At 56.6% G+C, this 20,999-nt stretch overlaps 1 protein-coding gene across 2 annotated transcripts in view; it reads left to right on the top strand.

The window, feature by feature from the left end:
- The window catches only part of TAFA5 (TAFA chemokine like family member 5), a 251,054-nt gene extending 231,743 nt beyond the window's left edge, over positions 1-19,311 (top strand). The window contains exon 4 of one of the 2 annotated variants that reach the window (XM_003905721.5): positions 17,203-19,311. In XM_003905721.5, coding sequence (XP_003905770.1) covers positions 17,203-17,211 — 9 coding nt within the window. In that variant the 3' untranslated portion in view covers positions 17,212-19,311. The remainder of the gene's footprint in view (positions 1-17,202) is intronic. The other variant, XM_009217530.3, reaches the window with a different exon arrangement.
- Positions 19,312-20,999: the final 1,688 nt, after the last annotated feature.

Raw genomic sequence — 20,999 nt, 5'->3', positions numbered from 1 at the left:
CAAGTCTCTCGAATTCTGTGAAGGGCTGAGAGAAGGGAGGAGGCTGCAGAAGAAAAGTTGGAGCCAACAGACGTTGATTCATGAGGGTTAAGGAAAGAAGCTGTCTCCACTACATAAAAGTGCAAGATGAAGCAGCAAGTTCTGATGGAGAAGCTGCAGTAAGTTCCCAGAAGATCTAGCTAGCACCATGGATGAAGGTGGCTCCATTAGACAATAGATTTTCAATGTTGATGAAATAGCTTTCTATTGCAGAAAGACACCAACTGTGAGATTTCCCACTAGAGAGAAGTCAGTGCCTGGTTTCGAAGCCCCAGAGGACAGGCTGATTCTCTTGTTAGAGGCTAATGCAGCTGGTGACTTGAAGTTGAAGCTGGAGCTCATTTTCCATTCTGCAAACCCCGGGTCCTTGAAGAATTAAGCAAACCTACTCCGCCTGTCCTCCATACAACATACAACACGGCCTGGATGGCAGCACATCTGTGTATGGCATGGTTGACTCAATCTTTTAAGCCCACTGATGAGACCTACTGCTCAGAACAAAAGATTCCTTTCAAGATATGGCTGCTCATTGACGATGCTCTTGGTCACCCAAAATCTCAGATGGAGATATTCAGGGAGATGAATGCTGTGTTCACGCTGCTAACACAACATCCATTCCACAGCCCGTGGATCGAGGAGTAATTTTGACATTAAAGTCTTGTTCGTTAAGAAATATATATTGGATAAGGCTGTAGCTGTCTTGGATCATGATTCCTCTGATGGACCTGGGCAAAGTCAATTGCAAAGCTTGTGGAGAGGATTCACCATTCTAGACGTCATTAAGAGCATTTGTGATTCATGGGAGGAGGTCAAAATCATCAGAATAAATGCGAGTTTGGAAGAAGTTGATTCCAATTCTCATGCATGGCTTTGAGAGAGTTCAAGATTTCAGTGACGGAAATCACTGCAGATGTGGTGGAAGTAGGAAAAGAACTCGATTTGGAAGTGGAGTCTGAAGAGGGGACTGGACTGCTGCAATCTCAGGATAGAATTTGAACAGATGGAGAAGTATTTCTTGGGGATAAGCAAAGAAAGTTTTTTTTTTTCTTTTTTTTTTTTGAGACGGAGTCTTGCTCTGTTGCCCAGGCTGGAGTGCAGTGGCGCAATCTTGGTTCACTGCAAGCTCCACCTCCCGGGTTCACGCCATTCTCCTGCCTCAGCCTCCCGAGTAGCTGGGACTACAGGCGTCCACCACCATGCCAGGCTAATTTTTTGTGTTTTTAGTAGAGACGGGGTTTCACCGTGTTAGCCAGGATGGTCTTGATCTCCTGACCTCGTGATCCGCCTGCCTGGACCTACCAAAGTGCTGGGATTACAGGCATGAGCCACCACACCCGGCCAGAAAGTGGTTTTTTGACGTGGAATCTGCCCCTGGTGAAGATGCTTGTGAACATTGTGGAAATGATGACATAGAATTTCGAATATTCCATAAGCCTAGTTGATAGTACAGTGGCAGGGTATGAGAGAATTGACTCCAATTTTGAAAGAAGTTCTTCTCTGGTTAAAATGCTCTCAAACAGCATCGCATGCTATGGAGAACTCTTTCATGAAAGGAGAGTCAATCGATGCAGCAACTTTAATGTCTTATTTTGAGAAATTGTCACATCCTCCTCAACCTTCAGCATCCACTGCCCTAATCAGTCAGCAGCCATCAGCATTGCGGCAAGACCCTCCTCCAGCAAAGAGATGACGACTCCCTGAAGGCTCAGATGATCATTAGCATTTTTAGCACTAACTTATTTTTAAGGTATGTACTTTTTTTAGACATGATGTTTTTGCACACTTAGTAGACTGCAGTATAGTATAAACATAGCTTTTATACGCACTGGGAAACCAAAAATTTGTGTGACTCACTTGATCGCGATATTTGCTTTATTGCGGTGGTCTGGAACTGAACCCACCATATCTCTGAGGTATGCCTGTATTTCAAAATCAGGTAGAATGACAAACTATATCACCAGATTGAATCTTTTAATAAGTCTTCTAATTCAATAGATGCTGGAAAAGTCACTAGGGGGACACAGTCTTACTCATTAAAAAACAAATCAAATGAGTAAAAGCACCAAAAGCCACAGACTTCCAGTCAGCCTGGAGGGTAGGGCAGGCCCACCCAGTGCCCAGCATCCATCTGAAACCCAAGCCAGCGTGTGCTTCGGCCGGGCCCCAGCTGTAACCCCTCCAGGGAGCCTCCAGCTCTGAGATTTGGGGACACAGAACCCAGTTGCCCTATGTCTCTTCAAATGGAACCTTCAGAGGAGTCCTGCATGGTGACTTTTTAGACGTTCCGGCGAATGCAGTCACATCAGTGTGTGATATGAGAAAATACGATCCTTGTTACTTGCAGGCGAGGTAAGCAGGTGCTTCAGAAACTCTAGAGATTGGCTGAAATGTCTTGGAAACTAATAGGATTTCAGTAAACTGGCCCGAGTATGAGTCTAGAAAGTTGTATCTGCTTGTATCCAGTGTTAAAGTTTTCACAGACCCAGTCTGTGGTGGAGATCTGTGTTCAGCAAACTCCAACCTTCAGGCCAAATCAGGCCCATCCGTGTGTTCATTCATATATTGTCTACAGATGGGTGGGAGCCACAGCAGCAGAATTCAGCAGTGAGAAGAGAACCTGTGGCCCAGAGCTGCAAATGCATAGACTGTCTGACTCTGCAGCACAAGTTTGCCAACCTCCGGATCAGACTAATCAAAACTCTTCAGCCCCACTTGCCAAGAGCTGGAATTGGCCGCCGCCTGCCCAGTGTTGGTCAGGATGGGAAACTGGTGAATCTGCTGGTCACCTTTAGGAGAAATCCGCTTTGCATATGCCAAAAAGGGAGCTACTATACACAAAAGCCAGTTGCTGCTGACTTTCCAAGCACACGTGTTTCAAACGATAATGATTCAATTCCAATAAATACATGAAATACATGAGAGGGGAGGACTATTGATCACAGCAGAAAACAGAAAGTAACTTGAAAGAACATGAGTAAGAAATGGTTGGCACCTGGGTGAAGTGCAAAGCCTTCCCATGAGAAATGAGAGAAGTCTGGAACAAATGAAAGATGCCATAGACGCTGACATGAGGAGGGGAGGCCAAGATGTCGTGAGGCCGGCTGTTCTTTCAAAAGTTAATGTTTATATTTAGTAAGATTTGAATCCAGTTTCCCATGGGTTTTCAGAATTTCACAAGATGATTTTACACTGTATCCCAGAGTGTAATTCAGTCTCGGGCATCTAAGAAGGCTTTGTAACGGAAGACTCACCTGGGTGCCCTCGTCCTGCTGGTGTAGACACGTGTGTGAACAGCAGGAGAGGAGCCGTCTGGGCTCTGGGCAGTGTGTCAGCGGCTCTGGGCTTTGGGGGCCGCCTGCCTGGCCCAAGCCTGGGTCCCACCACTGACCCGCCTCCGGAGTTAACACAAGGACCATGTATGGCAAAGTCCCAGCACATAATTAAATGCTAAAATGTTAGCTCTTCTGACTGCTGTTTTCTGATCCACAGAAGAGACTAAGTGAACAGCCCAGCCCTGAAATGAACCCAGGTGTTCCTGAGAGGTGACTATGGATGCAGTGAGCGTCTCAAATCAGTGAGGATGGGACAGGGTCCCAGCAGCAGCTGCTGGGAAAATCAGCTTTGGATTTGGGGAAAAACCCAAGTTGGACTCTTACCTCACACCATGTTCAAAACTAAACGCCCCCAGGATTGCAGAGTAAACGATAACAGGGAAACTCTGAGATGACCAGGAGGAAGTGGAGGGGAGTATCGATCTGCGTGTGGCGTGAGGAAGAACGCTGCAATTGTAAACTCAATCGGAGAAATCCGTGATGACAGCGAACGCCTGACCCTGTGCACCTAGGCACTCAGGTAGATTAACTCATTCATTCTGACATCTGCCCATGGGCTGCAGACTGTTCTCATCCTGTTTTACAGATGAGAAAATGGAGGCACGGAGGTGCTAAGTAATGTCCTGAAGGCCACCCACGAACCGCAGAGCTGGGATCCTACCCAGGAGCCGGGAGCTGGAGCCCCTGATCTCCTCTAGCTGCCTGACTGACCTCAGAACCCCAAACGTAGGACAGTCCAGTCACATGCATGACGCTCGGAGGCGGATCACAGCACGGGGAGAAGGAGGTGGATCACAGCTGGCGAGCGTGTCTCATAACCTTGTGATAGACGCACAGTCCACAGGAAGATGGGCAAAGTCTGCAAATAGAGAATTCCCAAAATACAAAATTGAAGCAGCCAGAAAAAATGGCAGAGATAGTCACTGTCAAGAAGGGCGACCAAAACACGCACGCGGAGGCCGCTCGGGCGACCAAAACACGCACGCGGAGGCCGCTCGGGCGACCAAAACACGCACGCGGAGGCCGCTCTGGTGACCAAAACACGCACATAGAGGCTGCTTGGGTTCATTCATGGTTTGATTTTTATCTGACTTCCTTTTGCGCTGACTGAAAGGATGCTAATAGGAATGAAGATCCGCAGGTCTCTCTGGAAAGCAGAAAGCAGTTAGGCACTCTCTGTCGAGAGAATCTGAAATCTGTACTCAGGCTGCTTTGGAAGACAGTTTGGCAGTGGCTGAAAATGGTGGAGTTACCAAGGGACCCAGCAGTCGTACTCCTAGAGTCCGTCCCCCCAGGAGAAATGAGAGCACGTCCACACACAAACCTGTACACGCCTGTTCTTGGCAGCACCGTTCCCAGCAGCCAGAAAGCGGAAAGCGCCCAGGTGTTCGTCAGCAGACTCGCGGAAATACACCTTCATACACAGCCGTGCCTGGAACACTATTCAGCCTTACAAAGGAGTGGCGTTCCTGATGAACCAGCAACACGGATGAACCTCGGAAACATGACGCTGAGTGAAGGAAGCCAGTCACAAGTCTGCCCTGTCGGAGCCCAGTGATGTGAAACGCCCGGAACGGGCCAGGTCACGTCGGCTGAAAGCAGGCCCGTGGCTGCCAGGGCCCAGGAGGGAGACGGGGAGTAGCTGCTGACGGGAACGGCGTTTCTTCTGGGCAGATGAAGGTGTCCTAAAGTTGGCTATCGTGATGGTTGCCCAACTCTGGGATATGCTGAAAACCATTGAATTGACACTTTAAGCGGCGAATTGTATTGTGTGTGAATCATATCTCAATAAAACTGCAGCACGCAGGTACCCAGGCATAGCCTGGTATTTGAGGCAGAAGGGCTCTGACCAGTCTCTCTCCCCTGGACCCCTGGGGCTCTGCTCTGGCAGCACAGCAGCCACAGGTGGGGGCTGCCCTGGCAAGACCACCACGCCTGTCTCCTGACTTCTGTTGATGTGAGGACTCTGCCCCGTGTCCAGCTCAGAGGCCAGACACCTGGCCACACAGGCCTGTCCCACCCCAAGTGGCCGTTTGTCCTGAACTTGGACAGAGGGTAAAGACCGTGAGACAGAGAGCCTGAGAACGTGGCCGGGCCTTGACCTTGAGCTTCAGAAGCTACTTGGCCCTCACAGCTCGGAGGGCAGCGCCTGGCCTTAGGGACCCTGAGCTGCCCTAGTGGGAGGCGTTTCTGAAGCTGCCTCTGAGCCTGCCCTGCTGTCCCTGGTCCCCTCAATGCCGTCCGCCCACGAACTCACAACGGAATGAGGCTGTGGAGCTGCAGTCGCCGAGACACTGTGGTCGCCCCTGACGCCAGCCGGGGTCTTCTCCTGGGGCTGGGAGAGGGCACCGCACACTGTGCTGGGTGAGCCTGGGCACGGGGATGGGAGCTTCAGAGCTGGCTGCACTACAGCTTGGGACGAAAGGGAAAGGTTGGAAGTGGCAGAGCCATGTCCTTCACATGCCTGAGAGGCGGGCGATTCCCAGGGCTGGTGCAGCCTCGGGGATGGGGATGCCAGCCCTGCTCCCTGGCGCTGGATGTGACTGTGGCTCCAGGTGTGAGCACCGGCCCCCGGGCTTCCGCAGGGCACATGGGCAGCCTTGCAGCCAGGGAGGGCGGCTTCTACTTCCCCTCTCTGTGGCCAGCACAGGGGGCTGCGGCCTCTGAGGTTAGAGCTGGGGTTGAGCTGGACCCGGCGTGAGATGCCGAGTGATGAGTGAGGGCTGCGGTCACTGTGCAGCTCTGCTGTGCCTCCTGTGGTCACCTGCGTGGAGGCCTTCATTGGGGGATGCTGTGGTGGGAGGGCTCTGGCCTCCCTCGGACATGAGGGAGATCCTGGGCCCTCTCATTTAAAATTCAGCAAGGCCGAGTCCAGCAACCAACCTTCGGAGTGGACGGAATGGGTGACCCGCTGCAGTGCGCCTGGGATGGGCGGGGCTGGTGCCCCCACCCTGGCTGCCGGGGCCAAGTGTGAAATTTCCTTCTTGAGCCTGCAGAACTGGGAACACCACTTAGAGCCCAGCACGGGGACGGCCGTATTGTCACTGCGGGGAAGGAAGGAGGTGCCTGTGATGTCTACATTATTTTTTAAATTGAGGTATAGCTCTCAGCAGTGAAACACAAACATCTTAAATGTACCACTGCATGGATTGTGACGTCACCAAACCTGTGGGCGGCCCCCAGGTCAGACACGGAATGTGCCCTGCAGCCCAGCGGGCGTCCCAGTTAGCACGGCTCCCGGGGTAGCCACTCCTGGGCCTCCGGGCACACAGCAAGGGAAGGTCAAAGGCCGCACCTGTGCTCCTGAGCCTCATCTCACTGCCTCTGGCCTCCCCTGGCTCCTGGCACAGAGCCCCCCAGCTCAGTCCCTGCAGGACCCTCTGCTCACCCCAGTGAGGGGTGATTGCACCACAGCCTCCCCCATGAGACCGTCTGCACCAGTCATCGGGTTATTAAGTGAGAGAGGCCATGACGTGCACAGTCCTAAACGGGTTATTTTAATTTAAGACGTATAAAAGCCGACATTCCCCAGGCAGGGTGTGTTAGTTTCCAGGATGCATAACCACGCGGCCGCTGGGTCGGCTGTCAGGAGCTCCATGTTTTTCGCCACTGGTGGCTCTACCTTCAGTGCCGAGGGTTGATCGGCCGTCGCAGGCAGCCTGACATGGCACCTTGACCTTGCCGCTGCCCAGAATTCAGTGCCAAAATGGGACTCTGCCTTGATGACACAAATTCATTGTCACCAGCTCCTCCTTTTACCACTGGGTTATAAACCAAGCCACCCTTCGTGTGAGTATCACACCTGGATCCTGGCATTCATGATTCAGAACGATGCTTGGCTCCCTTCTCCAAAAAGGAAAAATCATGGCCTATCTACAAAAGCAGCAGCTCCATAGAAATAGCAAACGGCAGCCCACCACTACCCCAGCACTGCTGAGAACCCTCCCCCGCACCAGGGCCCAGTTTCTGGAAGCTTCTAGGAACTTCTCAAAGACCCAAAGATAGCGATGAGGCAAAGAGAGGAAAAATACCATCAGAAAGACAGAAATATAATTTTCCCATATTTAAATTAAAGATTTTTTTTTTTCCCCCAGAGAAGTAAGCTAGACTATTTAACCAACCGAGAAATATGTGTTCTTACAGCTTGGCAGCTTGCAGAAAATGTTGAGACTGCAGCCTGCTTCTGTCAAAGCTAAGCAAAAGAGTACACGGTTTTCTTTCCAGGGCCCTGGCACTGCCCACCCTGCCTCCTTCCCCAGCTCTCCGCCTCATGGCACAGAAGAGCTGCGTAGTGAATGCCTGTGCACACTAATCCCAGCCTTGGTTAGGGCGGTCTGCTGCCTTCAGCCCGAGGACACGTGCCTGCAGGTGCTGTGTCCTCTGGGGCAGGTGAGTGGCCAGCACGGTAATTGCTGAGACAGGGTTAGACATCTGTAGCAGCCCAGATGTGTCCAGAGGTGATAACTGATCTTCAAGCTCACTATTCAGGTCAGTAATGACCAATAAAGGACAAAGTGTTGAGCAGATCTGGGGAGGAGCATGTGATGGCTCCATCTGCCTCTCTGTGTTTGTCGTGGGCTTGCTTTCATTACCTGCAGACTGGGTCTCCTGGTGCCATCCTTCCCTCTCAGAGCTGACAGTAGCTCCCGTGCATTTGCCATACATAGCTCCCTTTATTCCCCGGCGCGAGGCACGATGACTCCATGATCTATGGCAGCAGTCTGGCCGTCAGCGCACTGAGTCAGCAGAAGCTCTGGGGGCCCTGCCTCCTCGACTGTCCGGGACTGCAGGTCTGCTTTCTAAGTGGGAGTCTGGTCGGTGCCCAGATGTGCTGATTCCGTAGAACCCACCAAGTGCCCGTCTTCCTGGACACTGCTGCCCATGCCCACCCCAGCTGGCTTGTTCTTAATTAGCACAGGGAGGAGCTCCCGCTGCAGGCCCCTCTCCTCCAACCCTGGAGAGGATGAATGGATGCTTTTCCTAACCGGACCCAACAGTGACTTTGCTAAGTAGGAGCCCCAAGGAGAAGCCCACCTCCCCCGCCACCACTGCGTGTGGCGTCCCTGGCTGGAAGGACGGCAGGGCAGGAGGTGGCTGCAGGAGCGGGGGCCCTGGGTCAGAGGAGCTGGTCCCAGAGCCAGCCTTTCCGCATTGGCTGCGTGGCTTTGGGGACTCACGGAGCCTTGAGACTCGGGCCCCTCCCTGTGTGTCTGCAGATAAGACACAGCAATATCCTTCACTGTCTGGTTATGAGGAATAGTAACCGTTTCCCACTGCTTAGTGAGCACAAGGGGATCTGCTTACTAAGGGGGCGGGGATGGAGCTGTGCCCCTGGCCTCGGTTGGCGGATCTGCCTGGTGCTGCCTCCTTCCTAACGTGGTGGCACGTGGCAGTGCCATGGCTTCAGAACCCTCTCAGTGAAGGTCCAGCACCGTCACTGGCCCATGCTCTCAGCCAGGGACAGACCCCAGAGACCGCGGGTGGGCTCAGCATGTCCTGTGTCCACCCCTGGATGGAGATTCGCACACGAGATCTCAGCCCTGGTGTTGGGGGCTGTTCACACAGAAGAGGTGGCTGCGATGTGGCCTTGTGGGGTGTGTAGATGCCATGCTGAGGACGTGTCCCCCAGCAGGCCTCACAACAGGCCAGCAGGACTGTTCTCAGTGGAGCTCAGTGATCTCCCGCCCTCACCCCTGAGGGTAGGAACTGGAGCCCCTCAGAAAGCAGCTCTTATGGACTGAACTGCATCCCCCAAATCTATACGTGTAAGTGCTGCCCCCCAGTCTTAACATATTTGGAGATGGGGCCTTAAAGGAAAGAAGCTTAAGTGGGGTCCTTGGGGTCCAGGGCCCTGATTCAAGAGGACCCTGTCTTTCTAAAAAGAGGAGGTGAGGACACAGACACACACAGGGCTGAGCCTGTGCAGACTCACGGAGATGCCATCTGCACACCGAGGAGAAGGACCTCAGAAGCCAGCCCTGCCACACCTGTGGATCCCAGAGGTCCAGCCTCGTGGGCTGCAGACAGCGAATGCCCTTTGTTCAAGCTGTCCAGTCTCAGGTACTCGGTTACGGCAGCCCTGGCAATAACACAGCAGCCTTTTGGATGAACACCTCTGGAAGCTGGTGAGGAAGGTCACTGTGGCTTTTCTTCCTTGTTCTGAGTTGTAATCTGCAATAGAAAAGGTGCCCTGCATTCTCTCTTATGCTGAACTATTTGTTGTTGTTAAGAACCCCATGGATGGGGGTAAACACCGTTCCTATCCCATGTTATAGACGGGGAAACGGACTCCCAGAGGCTCCAGCTGGGAGGCTGTGGGAGGTCGAGGCACCCGCCAGGCTCTGGAGGCGTCTGGCTGCACCGGCTGTCCTGCCCCACCCCACAGGCCCCCTCATCCTTCACCAGGCACAGGTGCACGGGGCCCCTGCCGGGTTTGGGAAAAGAACTCGACCCCCACACGGATGGTCCTGGTGTGGAGAAACCTGTTTCACAGCGGAAGACACGGACAGCAGAGGACACGGACAGCAGAGTCAAGCACAGTTTTAGTCGGAGCCCAGCTTAACACAGGGACATGGAGGGGACAGGGAAGGCCCCAGCCAGAGCGGGTGGAGCAGGAGACGGGTGGAGTGAGTGGTGGAGCTGGTGGCACAGTGGAGCAGGCGTCGTAGTGGACCGGGTGGCGTGGCGGACCAGGCAACATGGTGAACCGGGCGGCATGATGGACTGGGTCACGTGGTGGACCAGGTGGCGTGGCAGACCAGGCGACGTGGTAGGCTGGGTGACGTGGTGGAGCCGGCAGCACAGTGGAGCAGGCATTACAGTGGACTGGGCAGTGTGGTGGGTTAGAAGAGAGATGGCCTGGGATGCTCAGCAGGGCCGAGTCCCCAGCCGGGAGCTCAGGTGCGGTGATGCCCAAGGGCCTGACAGTGTGAGGAGGGCCCTCTGCTGCTTCCGCGCAGCCCACACGCGGGGCCCCGGCAGTGCGGAGATGTTGGAGCGGTGCTGCCTGGTCCCACCCTCAGCCCAGCCCTGGGATGCAGGCTCAGCAGCCCCTGGGTTCCAGTCAATGTCCCCAGGACTCACTCAGGTCAGGCACAGTGTCCAGGCTGTGTGAGTCTCCGGGAGCCGCTGGAACAAAATGCCACACACCCAGTGGCTTCAAACGACAGAAACCTGTTCTCGTGGTTCTGGGTCCAGACGTCTGCGGTCGCGGTGTCTGCTGGGCCGTGCTCCCTCGGGAGGCTGCAGTGGAGGGTCCTCCCTGCCTCTTGCAGCCACTGTGGCCACGTGGCTCCGGTCTCTGTCGCTGTCTGCATGGGGCCTGCTGCTCTGTGTGTCTGCCCTGAGTCCAGATTTTCTTCTCCCTGTGAGGGAGTGGTGCCCACCCTAATCTGATATGACGCCATTCTAACTCGATCACATCTGCTAGAACCTGCTGCCGAGTAAGACCCCATGCACAGGTATGGGGTCAGGATCTTCATGTCTGTTACTGCAGAACATAGTTCAACCTCAACAGAGGACTGAATCCAATATAGCACAGTCTTCACTCCTGAGCTCATGGAGGAGGGGGAGGGCTGCCAGGGGCGGCCTCGTTCCGGCGTACCACGGGCAGGAGCAGACTGCAGGGGAGTTGGCCCCGCTGTGGGCAGCCGAGGCGCTGACGTCTCTGATGTCCTATCTGCCAGCCCAGCTGTGTTGGGGGAGCTCCTCTACCCTGAGGGAAAGAACCTGCCTGCATTCATCTTCGCCGCCCTCCTGGGTCAGGAGCCTTGTTTATGGCAGATGGATAAATGTCTGACGGATGAACAAATGATCTGTCTGCACATTTCTCAGCCGACGCCCCCACCTTACCCCACCTGCCCTACAGCGGCCGAGTGTTGCTCTGTGGCCTGGGACACTGTGTCTGGCTTGAGTGATCACACCAGTCTTGATGAGTTTGGGGGATTTTACTTGTTAGTTTTTCTGCGTAATTTTATTCCCAGGGCTGGGTTTGCCATCGGGGATGCTCTGAGTCGCGCCTGCCAAGGCTGTTCTGCCGAGATGGAGTCATCCCTGAACCCTGCGCCCGCGCAGCCCAGCGGTACGGGGGTGGTGTCAATCCCAGACAGCCCAGGTGTACGGGGGTGGCCTCAATCCCAGACAGCCCAGGTGTACGGGGGTGGCCTCATTCCCAGAACGCGCATCTTCGGCCATGAGGAAGGGGCTGGTCCTGAGGACAATGGTGGCTCCACGACGGCCTTTAGTCCCTGATACTTCTTGGTGGGGTCAAGGAGACCGAGGGGAGCTCCGGGCCCTGTGTGTTGAGCATTGCTCTATAGGGGGTGGCTGACTCAGGCCCCAAGGTGGGGGCCACAGACTGTGGTTCTCTGGTGACCCCAGATGAAGGCCACCCTTGGGTAGCTTCACTTCCTGAAAAGATGTTTTTGGAGTCTCGTGAGATGAAGCCTGGTGTGGTGCGGCCAGGAGGGAAGGCCTGGAGGCATCGATAGCTGGTGGCCTTCCCCAGCCCATGACCTGTGTGGTTCGCGGGGTCAGAGCCGGGTTCCAGTCAAGTTGTAGAGCCCACACTGATTCCCTCAGCCCCACAGCCTTGGGGAAGTGGGCTTTGCAGGGCACTAGGCACAGCGTCCTCGTTAGCAGTGCTAAACCTGCGTGCTTTTCCGGCGATGCAGTCTTAACTTGGGTGGTTTCGTACATTTCCGGCGACACCGTCCCAACTTGGGTGGTTTCGTACGTTTCCGGCGACGCCGTCCTAACTCGGGCGGTTTCGTACGTTTCCGGCGACGCCGTCCTAACTTGGGTGGTTTCGTACATTTCCAGGGCACCTTTACCCACCTCTTTTCCTCTGTGTTTCCGCAGCCTTGGGAGGCAGGGGCGGGTTCCTTTTGTTTTGTTTTGTTTTTTTGTTTTGAGATGGAATGTTGGCTCTTGTTGCCCAGGCTGGAGTGCAGTGGTGCGATCTCAGCTCACTGCAGCCTCCGCCTCCTGGGTTCAAGCGATTCTCCTGCCTCAGCCTCCCAAGTAGCTGGGATTACAGGCAGCTGCCACCATGCCCAGCTAATTTTGTGTATTTTTAGTAGAGAGAGGGGTTTCATGTTGGGCAGGCTGATCTCGAACTCCTGACCTCGTGATCCCCTCACTTTGGCCTCCCCAAAGTGCTGCTGGGATTACAGGCGTGAGGCACTGCGCCTGGCAGGGGTGGGTTCTGTCTCGTCCCTGGGACCATCAGCCTGTGAGGGTGTCTCAACAGCGCTGACCCCTGACCCCTGGACCCGAGTCTGCTACCCAGTCCTGGCTCTTTGGTGGAGCCGGCTCATTGCACAGGGCAAGGCTTTGTCGTTGGCAGCTGGCCTGTCCAGGGTTCGCCACCCTGGGAGCCGGGCACACACGGGCTTGCCGCCGGGCAGCTGGCCTGTCCAGGGTTCACCCTGGAGTGTGGGCACACACGCTTGTCGGGCCGCAGCTGGCCTCTGTCCAGCTGCACACCCTGAGCATGGGGCACACACGGCTTTGTCGTCGGCAGCTGGCCTGCCCAGGGTTCACCCTGAGCATGGGCACACACGGCTTTGTCGTCGGCAGCTGGCCTGTCCAGGGTTCACCCTGAGCACACATGTGACATAGTCTTCAGTGGCTTGACCCAGTATTTTGACGTTGCAGAACTGGCCTGAGGTCCTAGAATTCGCTCTGTCTTCAGTCTCAGCTGATGACTGTTCATCTGGGGCAGCCGCGGTGCCTCTTGTCAGACGCCCTTCTGTCCACCGGGTCCACCTGGGCGCTTGGAGGGGGCCTGGGAGGTGTCAACACTGGCCCAAATATTTCATATAAACGGTAGCTCTTCTGCCCCTGGGCCCACAGGCCGGGGCTTGGTGTCAGGCACCTCTCCTGGCAGCACCACGGGAAGGAGGGTCCAGAGAGGCATCGTTTCACTACACACGCACTGGCAGAGGGTGGGCAGTGAGCTGAGCTCCTGCGTGAGAGCGGAGGCTGCCACCAGTGAAGCCCGCAGGGGCATGCTGTCCTGGGGAGAGAGGTGTGTGAGCTGCACACACAGGATGCAGCCTCCAGGAGACAGTGTGCAATGGTGCGATGGGCTGGGGTCCTTGTGTCCCTCACTGGGGCACATTCAGCGTCCACTCAAGGAAAGGGCATGTGTCCTCAGGATCCGCCTGGGCTGTTTAGCTTGGTCACCTCTGGCCCCTGTCCTTGTGGTTTCTGGCTGGCACTAGACCTGGCCCTTCTCAGTGATGCCTTTCTGCCCTGGGTGAAGTCACCCAAGGCATTCTGGGCTTTCAGGCTGGGCTCCACCCCGTGCCATTCAGGAAGCACCCCAATCATCAGGCAGGCACAGACACCCCAGTCGCCTGTCACTCTCATTTTCCACATAAGAGACATTGACATCAGCTGGACATGGTGGCACGTGCCTGTGGTCCCAGCTGCTCAGGAGGCTGAGGCGGGAGGATGGCTTGAGCCCAGGAGTTCAAGGCTGCAGTGAGCTGTGATCGCACCACTGCATTCCAGCCTGGGTGACAGGGCCACACCCTGTCTTGTTAAAGAAAAAGAGAGAAACACTGACATGGTGCTGGCTGTATTAGATCTCTTCAAGCCATAGCAGTAACTCATGAAGTGGGTATGTGTTTACACATGGAGAAACTGAGGCACAGAGAGGGGACATTCAGAAAGTGGATGTTCAGATAGTAATTACTGCTGCAGCGTTCGGGCCCAGGAGGTGTGGCCGCCCTGGGAAGGGAGATTCCAGCTTGACCTCCTCCCAGGTGGCAGCCTAGTCCAGCCTTGTTACAGGACAGAAGCCCGAGGGGCCTCATCACCTGTCATCAGAGTGGAGTGGGATGGCAGCCTGCTCCCTTGGCAGAGGGTGAGCCTGCTCTCCGCACCCCTGGGGCCTAGTGCCCGCCGAGCTCCCCGTCCCACCCCGGCAGCCGTCCTCATGCAGCTCACCAGCCTGACGGGTACTGGAGCCCCATGTCCTCAGGAGGCTGGTGGCCAGCACCCCCCTTCCATTAGACCCCTCACCTGTACCCTACAGAATGGGCTCGATGCCCTGGAGCCCGGGAGGCAGTGGTTCACTGACTAGGAGGGCAGAGGGCAGGGGAGTGGACACCATAAGCCAACAGGACTGGAGGCCACCATGGTGTCACCAGCCGTGCCTGGCCCTGCCCTGCCCTGATGCACTTTGCTGCTCAGCCTAAGAACTAAAGGGCCCTGGGACAGCTCAGGAGGCCTGCTGGGGTTGCTAGAATGAATGCACTGTAGTCCGAGTCCCCGATGTTCTGCGTGGTGATTTGAACAGCAGCAACCAACCACAGCCACTCCAGCCCTTCTTGTGGACCTGGCCTTGGGGCGCAGGAAGGGTTGGGGCCTTGGTTGTGACCTGGCTCTGCACCTTCAAGGAGCAGCCCCAGGAGAGAAGCCAAAGGCTTCCTGGACATGGGTGGGATGTGGTGTGTATTTCGTCCCTGAGTCCACTTGGGTTTTTCCCAAGGTACAGTGTCCCTCGTCCCAGGTGTCTGGAGGTGGCACCACGGTCATCACTCTGTCTTGCTGCTCTCTTCTCTCCTGCTGTTTACTGGAACCTTTTGCATAGGCTCCATTCAAGACAGCGTGTTCAGGCCGGCTTACGCCTGTAATCCCAGCACTTTGGGAGGCCAAGGTGAGCGGATCACCTGAGGTCAGGAGTTTGAGACCAGCCTGACCAATATGGTGAAACCCTGTTTCTACTAAAAATATAAAAATTAGCTTGGCATGTTGGTGTGTGCCTGTAGTCCCAGCTACTCAGGAGGCTGAGGCAGGAGAATCGCTTGAAACCGGGAGGCAGAGGTTGAGGTGAGCCAAGATCGCGCCACGGCACTTCGGCCTGGGTGGCAGAGCAAGACTCTGTCTAAAAAAAAATAAAAGAATAGCATGTTCCTTCGTACAGCAGGCTCCTCCTGAGTTTAACGTCAGATGGAAACTTCTAGTGAGGAAGAGAAAGTATCACTTACCTGGATGACTGGGGCTGGGAGGTTTGGTTTTGTTGTTTGTGTCTGAGCACGGGGTCAACTTCTTATGTAAGCTGAACGCACGCTCCACAGGCTCAGGACCATGCCCTCTTGTCACTCCTGATGGAAAGGCTTGTGTGGGCCAAGCATCAGGTGCCTGCAGGTGCAGCGGGCAGCTCGGGACCACACCGTTCATGTCGGTTTGTTGGGCGTCCACAGCCCAGTGTGATGGCAAGCTCACTCTGGGGCCAATTCTGAGCCCTCTGGGGACTGGGTTCTGGAACAATGGCTGCAGGCTGGAGGATGCAGACCTTGGCCTTGGGCTGTGGATGACTGGGCGCCCGCAGACCCAGCAGAGGGGAGCTCAGAGCCAGCTTCCTTTCCAGGTCCCAGGGGTGCAGTGAGGAGGAGTGCCAGCTGCGACCCAGGCCACAAGTGTCCACAGGCAGAGAGGGCTGGCTGGGCCTGGCCGCAGGATGGCCACGCTGGCAGCTCCAGGAAGCCAGGAGGGGAGGCATCTGAGGCTCTGTGTCTCAAAGGTGTGAGTGTGAGGCTACTCTGTCCCCGGGGCAGGTTCCTTCACCCCTGAGCCTCAAGTCCTGTTGAGTGCGGGTTCTAATTCCCACGGCCCCGTTGGGTAGACAAGGCTGTGACAAGGTGACGGCAAGGTCGTTCCCAGAGCAGTGACTGGCACCTAGGAGCTCAGGAACCGCAGCTGGTCAGGGTGCTGGACATGACCCCTGGCCCTGACGGAACCTGGGATTTGGGGAGGCCCCGCAGCTGCGAGACCTCATCATCACCGCCTCTGGCTGAGTAAGGAATTTAGCGCGAGGCAGATGAGGCCTAACCCAGGTGGGCAGGTGCCTGGAGGTGCCCGCGCGGGAGACAGCATCAGGGTGGGCTCGGAAATTTCAGTAGGGCCGGGGTCCCATGATGAGTTTTCTGGCCACGGTCCGTTCAAGGGCAGATTCTCAGGGCTGCCTGGGGCCCAGGGAAAGGGGGAGTGTCGGGGGGAAGCTGAGCCCCAGGGCCTCTGCCTCCCGTTGAAGAGAATCCTCCAGGGGCCAGATGGGGCAGGGGAACATCGACATGGGGACCATGTGAGGATGGAGGCAGAGATGAGGACGATGCGTCTCCCGGGCAAGGAGCACTGAGGATTGCTGGGAGCACCAGAAACCCCCAGGGGGCCTGGAGTGGACCCTCCCTCAGATCTTCCAGCAGGAACTGGCCCTGTCCACACCTTGAGTCTGGGCAAGAACTAACTGCTGTGTCAGATTCCCATCCCCCAGTGTGTGGTCCTTTGATTGGGCAGCCACAGGAACGGCACAGACCTGTAGAGGCCCAGCGTGGATGGCCAGGGGAGGGTGGCTCCGTGGTGGGGGTGCAGCCAGGTCCCCCAGCCTGCAGCGGCCGTTCTGGGTGAGCTCTGTAGTCTGTGGCCTCAGAGGCACAGGAAGCTGGGAGGGGTTTGAATTGGATACAGGGAATCGGGAGCCACGGATGGTTCTTGAGCTGGGGAGTGGCAAAGTGATACGGCCGCTTAGAGGAAAGAAGCCAGCAAGTAGGGGTGGGAAGGGCTCTGCCTGAGGCCAACAACCCCTCCAGGTCATGCACAGACGGCGCCCCACCCTCCCAAGACACAAGGAAGGGTGGGTGATTTGGGGGCGCTGTCTGGTGGCCTGGATGTCCCCCACAGCGCTAAGGATGAGCTCTTAGTTTCAGGCCCTCCAGGAGGCCGGCTGGCGGGAGCCGGGGAGCGAAGAGGAGCCTGTGTTCCCTGTGGCCTTGGGCAGCGTCTGCAGGAGGCTCACCGTCTCTCTCTCTTTGCTCCTCAGGTCTCCTGACAAACACAGCCCCTGAGGGGCCCCGGGAGTGGCCTTGGCTCCCCTGGAGAGCCCACGCCTCAGCCACAGTTCTCTGCCCGCCTCGGACTTCGCCCATTCTCTGCCGCCCGCCCACTCCGTTTCCCTGTGGTCCGTGAAGGACGGCCTCAGGCCTCGGCATCCTGAGCTTCGGTCTGTCCGGCCGACCTGAGGAGGCCGGACTGGACACACAGGCGGGGGGCGGCCCCGGGCATCAGCAATACGCAGTCTGTGGGAGCCCGGCCGACCCAGCCCCCGCCGACCGTGGCGTTGGCCCTGCTGTCCTCGGAGGATGAGGAGGAGGAGGCTCCGGCAGCCACTGCAGGCTGCAGCCCAGCCCGCCTGAGACACGACGCCCGCCCCAGGGGACTGTCAGGCGTAGAAGTGGCGTCCTCCCGTGCCCCAGACTGTCCGAATTGCTTTTATTTTCTTATACTTTCAGTATACTCCATAGACCAAAGAGCAAAATCTATCTGAACGTGGACGCACCCTCACTGTCAGGATCCCTGGGGTCGCTTGTGGGGACGGGAGGGCATGGTGGCAGAGACACGCTGGTGGCCCTGGCGGAGCGGAGAGGGCGGTCGTGGTGGAGGCCTCCACCCCAGGAGCACCCCAGCACACCCTAGGAGGATGGGCTTTGGCTGCGCGGAGGCCGTGGCACACTTGCGGGAGGCAGCCGGGGCGCGGCCGGCGATGGCCCCCACGCAGACGCCGAGAGCCCCCGGGAACACAGGCCGCTTGATTCCTCTGTACTTAGATCGACTTTACCGTACTAAAATCACTTTCTGTTTTAACCAGTTAAACATGCCTCTTCTACAGCTCCATTTTTGATAGTTGGATAATCCAGTATATCTGCCAAGAGCATGTTGAGTCTCCCGTGACTGCTGCCTCGTCGATACTCCATTTAGCTCCAGAAAGCAAAGAAAACTCTAGTAACACTTGTTTGAAAGAGATCATTAAATGTATTTTGCAAAGCCTAAAGTTATATATTTAACAGTTTTTATATGTTGTATATTTGTAGAAAATCCTATTTAACAATTAACGTGGCAGTCCCGGCCGTCCTGAGAGTCGGGCCGAGCCCCGTGTGTTTCTGAAGACTCCGGGCGTGGGACATGGTGGGGAGGTGGCGCCCCTCAGACCCTGGGGTGCCAGGCGTGGAAGGCGGGACTCTGGGAGAAGCGTGTGGAGGACTGTGGCGTCGGTGTCCCAGAGGCATCGGTCGTGCCCAGGGAGGCCGGGTTCCCTTCGCTGTGGGCCAGGTTTGGTGGCTCGATTCCCCCTTTGGTCTCTGTGTTGGTCAACACTGAGTGTACAATATTTTGAACATGCTTCTTCCAATGGGTTTTGTTTCCCGTTTCCTGCCCCTTTCGCCACTCACGGACCTTGAGGCCAGTTGGCGGCCCTTCTCCCCACGTCTGTGTCCCCGCGTTCTGAGAAGTCCTCCGTCTTTGTGTCAGTAGGTCCAGAAAGCCGCGCTGGGCAGAGGCACAGGCGGGGCCAGCAGGGCCGAGGAATAAGGGACAGTTCTGTTTTTTCTCTCCTGGCCGTCGTACGCCAGCTTCCTTCATTTTCCTGAGTTCCCGCTGAAGTATACTACCTACAAGTCCAATTAACATGAGTATTATGCTAGTTCTATCCTACTAAAAAAATATAAAAAATAACTATATAGAAGCTGTTCCAGCAACCATAGACTAAAGATACAAAAGAAAATCCATTTATTTAAGTCCTGTTCCAGTATCCATGAAGACTTAATTTACCTTTCAGTCACCACAAATTTCTAGGCATTAGTATCCTGGACTAAAAGAAGGGGCTGAGGTTGGGTTTGTCATCACAGAGCGGGTGGGCCTGGAAAGGGCCCTTCCCAAGCTGCCCCGGCTCCGGCGGCCCGGGCCGCAGCCTCTTGCCAGCCAGTGTCCTCACGGCCTCCCCCTCGCCTGGTTCTTTTGAAAGCAAGTGTAGACACCTTCGAGGGCAGAGATCGGGAGATTTAAGATGTTACAGCATATTTTTTTTCTTGTTTTACAGTATTCAATTTTGTGTTGATTCAGCTAAATTATGAAAAATAAAGAAAAACTCCTTTGATAAGCATGGCTTTTGTTCCCTGGGCATGGTGTCCTGGGAGAGGGGCTGTGGCTGGTGTGGCTGGTGGGGATGACAGGCGGGGGCCAGCACAGGGACCCCCAGGGTCAGAGCAGACAGTGCCTGTGGCCCTCATGGCATAGCCGGCACCGCCTGTGAGCCCCTGGGTTCTTCTGCACCCGCAAGGATGGCCTCTGCAGCCCAGCCCCAGACAAGTGGGCAGTGCCTGGCCACAGCCCTCTGGGGTGCTGTCATCCCTGCCTGAATATCGCTGCCCCACACAGACACTGTGCCCTGAGTCCCTCCATGGGTCTGACGTGTGGCCGCCTGAGTGCGGCAGGCATCGGCTCTCCTTCATTCCTCCCCTGGCCAGTGCGGAAGCCCAGGCTGTCGTTAGGGAGGCTGGCCCCAGGTTCTCGTGAGCTGGCCCCACACAGGTGCCAGACACAGAACTCCCCAAGGAGACCCAGTCTGAAGCGCCCCCTTTGCAGAGACGTCCCCTCAGATCCCCAAAGAGCAGTGCTGGAGCCCAGAGCCTCCTTGCTGCCCACACCTGAGGCCACCTCGGTGGGCCACGGGCTACTCCCCAGCTGCTATTCACAGGGAACCTCAGCCCGGACGGCTGGGCCAGGGGTCTGCGCCACGGGCTGCCTGGCTGTCTGCGCTTCCTTCCTAGGAGACGTCACTGGTCTTTGGAGCCGTCAAGGTGGACAGACAAAGCCTCAACTTTTCCTGCAAGGGGCCGGGCTTGTTCTGGGAGGGAGGGCAGGAGGCAGAGCTACAGTGGCTGCAGGAGCCCCGGGCCAACCTCTTCCCCATCGGCAGCCCCGGTGCCTGGGCTGGAGAGTCTTCGGTTCCCTCCCACAGAGGTGAGGCACCACCTGGAGTGTGGCTCTGGGACTCTGTGGTCAGCACAGTCAGACAGGATGGGGCAGCCTGACCAGGAGAGGTGCCACCAGCCTGTTCCTGTATCACAGTGAGAGCTGGGAGGAGAGGCGTCAGTGTGCTGGGAAGAAAGCAGCCCCCGCCATCAATCCCTGAGGAGCAGCCTCACACACACAGGCTGAGCACAGGGGCCTGAACCTGGGCCTGTCCTGCTGTGAGCCTCGTGCAGGCTCCTGGGGGTGCGTCTCCCAGGAAGCTCCCTGCTGCCTAGGTCAGGAGGCACCGGGACTCCCAGCACTGGCTGCACAAGCTGCCTCTGCTCCCTGTGCACTGAGGGAAGGTGGTCATGCCTCGCCTAACTCAGGCTGCTGGGAGCAGTGCCTGCCCCGTCCGAGGGGAGAACAGGCTCCGTCCCCAAGGTGAGGGGTCCGGGGGAAGCCCTTTGCAGGCGTGGATGCCCACAGATGGGCTCTGGGGGTGGTCGCAGCCTCCTCTGTGCCCGAGAGCCACCCTCCCAGGGCCCCGGGCCAGTTGAGCCACCAGCAGAGTCTGCAAATGAGACACTCAGAGATAGTCCTTGGGCTCCCGGGACCCTCTGCCCAGGGCCCCCGCTGGCCACCCTGTGCAGCCCCAGCAGGACAACAAGAGCAGGCAGAGGCCACACCTCGAGGGCACGACCTTGGTTAGGGGCAGCCCTGGCCACTGTTGTCTAAGGGGCAGGGCTAGGGGTCTCCATCCTTTCTGTCCTGGGCAGTGGAGCAGTGTCACGAAGGCCTGGCTGGAAGCCACACTGCGTGGTGTTCCTC

This window comes from Papio anubis, chromosome 16 (assembly GCF_008728515.1).
Source record: "Papio anubis isolate 15944 chromosome 16, Panubis1.0, whole genome shotgun sequence".
Taxonomy (NCBI): Eukaryota; Metazoa; Chordata; class Mammalia; order Primates; family Cercopithecidae; genus Papio; species Papio anubis.
The sequence above is the reverse complement of the archived record's forward strand: the minus strand, read 5'-3'. Positions and strand labels throughout refer to the sequence as shown.